Consider the following 6712-nt stretch of genomic DNA (forward strand, 5'->3'; position numbering starts at 1 on the left):
ATTTCTAGTGAGAAATGTATAGTAAACCGAAGGGAAGAAATAATAATGATCAGATTAAGAGTAGGTCATTAAATGACAATTTATACTTAATAGGGAGGAAAAATAATGATAAATGTGAAGGTTGTGGAGACATAGAAAATGTAGAACACCTATTGATGAGAAAGAGTTGAAAGGACAGGCCAAGAATGGAGTCTTAAAGGATTATTGGGAAATAAAGGAAATATGAAGGATATTTATAGATTAAGGAGAGCATTATTTATTTATCTTCAGAATACAAAATTAAAAAATAAAATTTAATAGATGTAAAACAATGTTGCTACACACTCATGAACAGTAGGTGGCGGTATACACCTTAAAGTTGCTTGCGATCCGCCATGATAGAAAAGAAGAAGAAGAAGAAGAAGAAGCAGCAGAAGAAGAAGGAGAAGAAGAAGAAGAGCTCCAGTGTCTCATGCCCCACCCAACGCGGGCGGAGCTTGAGGGTCCTCGAAGCGGATCCAGACTCCCTCCCTCAGTCGGTGGGGGAAGGTGGAGGAAACTGTCCGTTTTAGCACAGGGAATATCGAAAGCTGTCATGGCGTCAGGTCTGGCCAGTTTAGCAGTGGTGATCCTCTGTGCCGCTCTGTCCGGTCGTGTCTTCGGTAAGTTTGACATTTTTAAGCTGATATAAATGAAAAAAGCCTAAGGCTTTTAGGCGAGGTCTCATGGAACAGGGACTCTTCAGGCCCGTTACCAGAGGCTGTCCCTCTGGAAACATGCTGTAGTTTTTAGAAAAAAATATTTAGCAAACTTTTAAGCTATTTTTAATATCGGCTTGATAAAGGAGTCTCAACCTACAGATCCCGTTGCCAGAGTGTGTAGTGATTAATATTGATGACCGTGAACGCCATTTAAACTTTTAAAAATAAATTTAATGATTTTAGATAATTGGGTTTAGGCAGACTGCATGTAAAATTCTGTTTTTTTATTATTTTATTTTTTTTGTTTTGTTTGAAAAACCAACACCCTTACTTTTACTAGAAAGGTAGCTTTCCCGGCACGTGATTGGATGAGATCCCCTGGCAACGGGATCAGCGTCATTTCCTGTCTGTCTGAGACCAGAAACAACCATGTTTACGTCTATTTTATAAGGCTGGTAAATCTGGACGTGTTACCTTAGTTTGTTTCTTTAACAAAACACTGAAGGAATATTTTTATATAGAAAATACAATATTGCCCGCATATACCTAAAAAGAGAGATGTTTGTGTTTATATATATGTATATGTGTGTGTATATATAATTAAACACTTATTTATCTAAATATGAGGTGACAGCATTAGTCACACAGGTTTAAATAAGTGGAATTAAAAAAAGTCGACAAATGATAAGAGAGGGATTTAGACACACACACACACAAAAAAGGTTTTATACATTTTTTAGCTGTATTTACACAAAAGATCCTGCCAGGTCTCAGTTTATAACAAAGCATCAAATTCAGAAATATTTACAAAATCACTATTTGTTTTACTCATATGTGTATTAGGGCTGCAATTAACGATTTTGCAAATCGATTAATCTGTTGATTATTTTTTCGATTAATTGATTAATAATCGGATAGCCAAACGTTCCTTGAAGAAGAAGGTGAAACTAAGCTGTTCCACTTAAGGCATTCTGGATAGAGCATACTGACAGATGAAAAAGTTTTTTGTTTAAAATGCAAAATCCTCAATTTTTTTTTTTTTTTTTTTTACGATTTTGTTATAATTGCTGCCGTTTATGGGTTCGTGTTAGATTGTTTACACTTCAGCTAACGATTCATTGATTACTAAATTATTTGCTCTTTTATTTTTTTAATCAATAATTGATTAATCGCAATTAATTGTTTTAGCACTAAGGTGTATTATATGATGTACTTCCTTGATAAAGCCTTATAGTTTAAATGAACAAAAAAAAAAGTCGATATTACCCATCGTAAAACAATCATGTTTGCAAAACAAATATATATTTTTATTTTTATTTTATTTTTTGTTACTCTTCTTGTTGGTATGAAAATCTAAAACTTTCTGAAAAAACTTATTAAAAATGAAATGGCTTAATGTTTTGTTTTCACTCCTTTACAGTAAAATTAACAAGCCTTTTGAAGATCTTCATACAATACAGTCACAAACATAATAGTCTTAGGATTTTTTTGTAACACACAACCGCTTATAAAAAAAAAATAAGTCTACCTAAACCTGTTAGATGGAGAGCATCAAGATTAAACTGACATCAACTGTCAAGTCGTGGCATGGATTAACAGTCAGATTTAGGTCTGCACTTTTAATGGGCCATTCCAACACATAAACATCCATCCCTCTGAACAATCTCATCATAGCTTCTAATAGGGCTGATCTATTTTGCATAAATTAAAAATAAAAAAAATCCAAACCAATACTGTGATTGTTGTTTTGTTTTTGTTTCCTTTTCAATAACCACAAGCATTTAGATGTTTCACTCCATGGTTTTATTGTTTTCCTTGAAAGCTTCCGTGTCTAGAGTCCCTTTCTAGTCTTAATTGACTTTTTCCCAAAGTCCCAATGTTCGTCACATTGCTTGGATTGAGGGGGGCATTCTGGAAAAAAGATGGCCTTCCTGATAATCTGATGATTCAACAGACTACACCATGGAATAGGAATGGACATTTTTTCAATTAGGATGATTCTAGTTCCAATTTTGATTCCTCTTTTTGATTCCCATTCCAATTGATTCCTTATTCAGATATTTAAGAATTGTCTGCCTGTTATAAATGAGCTTGCTTATCAGAGTTCTGTGTGGTTGAAATATTTTAAACTTCTTATTGAATTTAATCCATCTAACATCTAACTTCATGTGAATGTTACTATAAATTATAACAAACATATTTTCAGCCACTATATAATTATCAATCCTATGAACTACTCTAATAAAACCTTCTAAAGTTTTGTTTTATGAAGTTACATTTTCTAATGGAGCCTTCTGTTTGAAAACATAGTTAAGCCTTTACATATATCCAGTGTCTGATGGTTCAGATACTTTTGTTATAGAAGACAGTTTTCTAATGTGGATTACCTGATTCTGACTGCGGTGCTGTTCTAGACTGCCCTGCTGTGTCTGAGTTAAAGCTGATTTACGGTATACTCATCAACCAGGTCATCTGTGTGTGTCGCAGTGAATGCAAATGTGCCTCTGCCCCCTCCACAGACACTCTCCTGCACCTCTCCAAAATTGTAGGTGACCGCAGACAGGAGGCATCTGATTGGTCAACTCTAGATCCACTCTACACTTTGCGTATTTCCCGTTTGATACCTTAGTGGCTTGTTTTGTTTGTATGTTTGTATGAGGTGCGCGAGAAAGCCGGGACCCTTTTTCCACCTCGATCCCCGCTTTTTTTCACCCTCATGGTCTCTGCTTTTGAAAAAAACTTGCCGCCACTTCCTCACCACCTCGCCTGTATCTAGCCCCACAGCTAGTTCGTGATTGTCCCTCTAGCGTTGTGGTGTGGAATAACATAGCGCAGACCACGCTTGAAAATTGGGCATGAATCCAAAATATCTGCGTCATATCTGCTACAAGAGTATAACAAGCCTTTAAGCCTCATTCACCGCCAGAGCGTTTGAACGGAGCGGAGCGCCGCGCCCCGCCTCGCAATTCCCACTCCCCGCTCAGGAGGATATTCGTTCATTCGCTCCGCCACTCAAAGTTGTGCCAGGGCCATCTGCTCAAAATCCGCTCCACGCTCACCTTAATTTTTCAGGTGCACCGGCAGAATGGCTCCAGGCTCACTCAGATTTCTAGGAGAAGGCATTTTCTGACATTTTTCCTTCATGTAATTATACCATGGCCCTGGGACACACAGCGATTGATTTAATGATGTGACCGATACCTGTGTATTGTGTTATTTAACTGGCTTTTTGCACTGTTTCCCAGCTGGGAAAGTAACACCTCGCTCCATTCCTGTTTAATGATTAATTGTCGAAAAATCACACTTATAACAAATAAATGTTATTTTACAAATTTTATAATCCAACATTTTTAACTGACGTTGTAAGCGCAACAGAGGAATATTTGGCATTTTAAAGGAGCATTTGGCTATCCAATTATTAATTGATTAATTGAGCAAATAATTGACAGATTAATTGATTTGTAAAGTTTACCGTTAGTTATAGCCATAGGGTGTGGATTCTTTTACATAACGTAATTCAATTTGATATAATGAGGTTATGTTATTAAACGTATGTGGGGTCAGTTTATGTGAGAATGTACCTTCGCCTCTAATATTTTATGGTTTGAAATATTATTAACTTCTACGGTGCCTGATAAAAGTGCTTTGAGTACAAAATCTAGCAAAATCATGCCAAGAATTACTGCAAAATCATCCTTTTAACAAATTGAGTTAAATTGACTCCATCAGAGCTGGTGAGGCTTATCTTTGCCAGAAGTTTAACCGATTAAACCTAATCTAACAGGAAGTTGTTTGTGTAAACCTTTTGAAAATGTCAAGCATTGAGCTGATAGTTGCTGATTGCTGCAAACCTCAGTCTGCAGCTTTAAATTCATGTTAAATCATAATTTTATTTTGTCGAGCTATTACTTTTTTTTTTTTTACTTTAGAGCTTTTACTATTCTACCATGTTTTTTTTATTTAGGAGGGTCAGCTCTTCTTAAAAAATGGGTCTACTCTGTAGGTTTTAAATCAGGAATCTGTTTAGGTAAACAATCCTTTCATTTGAATCTCAGTAAAGACACTGTTCATTGATGGACTGTGTCTTTTTTACTGAGTTGCAATAAGTTTCTTTTGCTCTCTTTTGCAGGGGGCGACGACTGTAAAGCCTACAGAGATTCATTCAACATATTTCACGAGAGTCAGGAATGCAGCTATGGATTTTGCTGTGGTGACTGCTATAACAGAAAGTGCTGTACCAATTTTTGGGATAAGCTGTCTGAAGTGAAACAGAGAGCATGGTAGCTAATTTATTTTATTCTTCATTCCTTCTTATGGTTTCTTGTATTTGTTTTAATGTCTGTATGTAAGAAGCTTTATGCACTAGTGGTTGCATAGATTTGCTCACTATTAAGCCATGATTTCCTTCCTTCAGAACTTGCATCTTAATAGATGGTGTGTACACAGCAAAACATGAAATGTATTTTTCCAACTCAGTAATTCAACAGTATATTGTCCTTCTTTAATATATACACATATGTATGTTTATTTGTGGAGTATGACTGAGCTGTTTTAAATGAAAGAAGGGTGGACTTCAGAGGTCACTGTCACAACCTGATCCGCCCCGGAAGCATGATCCATACCATCAGCTCATCTGCGCATCCAGATAAACATCCAGATTTTATAAAATCGAGGGCGACCTAGATAAAAAAAGACCTAAATTACGTTTTTTTTTTTTTTACGTAAGTGTACTTTTATGTTTTACTCTCTTTTTAACCTTGTAGTATATAGCTCATAATCTAAAGATAGAAACAATAAAAATGCAGATAATCGTGGTTTATTCATATTTGGCCGACTGCTCTGAGTATGTCCGGTGATGACGTCAGAGAAGAAGTTTAACAGAGAAACAAAGGTCACTATTCTGGGTCTTGCTATGAAGAAGCGGCAAGAAAAACAACAACCATGGCAGACGATAATGCGGAGAGCAGTATTTATGTTTAACCATCTTAAAAAGATTGTGTTTTTATGGTTGGGAAAGATCACTAGATGCGCACCAGCACTACCATCCATGTTTACTTCCGTAATCACAGCACATGCTGGTCTGTGACGTCATTGTGTTCTCTACTGCGCATGCGGGACACTTGTGTTGTATGACTGCGGTTCACACAGGAGATCACATACAAGTCGCCTATTTTTGAAAATCTGAACGGCAACGCAAAATAATCGGATTTTACAAAAAAAATCGAATTGAGCATCAAGACCTGCAGTGTGAACGTAGACTTTGTGGTCCTGAATCGAATACGAATCTGATCTTTTCAAATGCGACCTGTGTCTGAACAGCCAGGTCGTATTCATCGGACCTGAACGCCATTAATACCCGACGAAGGTCACTATTCTGGGTCTTGCTATGAACAAGCAGCAAGAAAAACAACGACCATGGCGGATGATGATGCGGAGAGTAGTAGTGGAGTGCAGTATTTATGTTTAACAATCTTGAAAAGATTCTGTTTTTATGGTTGGGAAAAATTGTTAGATGCGCTCCGGCACTACCATCCATTTTTACTTCCGCATGCACAGAGCATGCGGGGCTGTGGCGTCATTGCGTTCTATACTGCGCATGCGGGACACTTGTGTTGTATGACTGCAGTTCACACAGGAGATCACATACAAGTCGCATATATTCGGAAATGTGAACGGCAACGCAGAAAAATCGGATTTCACTAAAAAATCGGAATTGAACATCAAGACCTGCAGTGTGAACGTAGCCTTATTTAGACAGGGGTGTGCCTTTCCTAATCAAGTCCAATCAGTTAAAGTAAACACAGCTTGAGTCCACTAAAGGAGCAGAACCATCTTAAGGAGGATCAGAAGAAATGGACAGCATGCGAGTTAAATGAGTGTCCCAGCAAAGGGTGTAAATAATTAAGATCATTCAATTTTTTAGTTTTTCTTTTTTAATAATTTCTCAAACATTTCTCAAAAATTTAAAGGGGTCTGAATACCTTCTGTTCCCACTGTATGTTGCCCTGCCATGAATACTCGGATAATGATAC

At 36.9% G+C, this 6712-nt stretch overlaps 1 protein-coding gene across 2 annotated transcripts in view; it reads left to right on the forward strand.

Moving 5' to 3' along the window:
- The first annotated feature begins 447 nt into the window (after nt 1–447).
- LOC107103419 (protein shisa-5-like) overlaps nt 448–6712 on the forward strand; it is an 18727-nt gene continuing 12462 nt past the window's right edge. For both annotated transcript variants that reach the window (XM_015403128.1, XM_015403135.1), the window contains exons 1-2: nt 448–641; nt 4810–4960. In XM_015403128.1, coding sequence (XP_015258614.1) covers nt 452–641; nt 4810–4960 — 341 coding nt within the window. In that variant the 5' untranslated portion in view covers nt 448–451. The remainder of the gene's footprint in view (nt 642–4809; nt 4961–6712) is intronic.

The sequence above is a fragment of the Cyprinodon variegatus genome, unplaced genomic scaffold (genome assembly GCF_000732505.1).
Source record: "Cyprinodon variegatus isolate N-32 unplaced genomic scaffold, C_variegatus-1.0 Scaffold34, whole genome shotgun sequence".
NCBI lineage: Eukaryota > Metazoa > Chordata > Actinopteri > Cyprinodontiformes > Cyprinodontidae > Cyprinodon > Cyprinodon variegatus.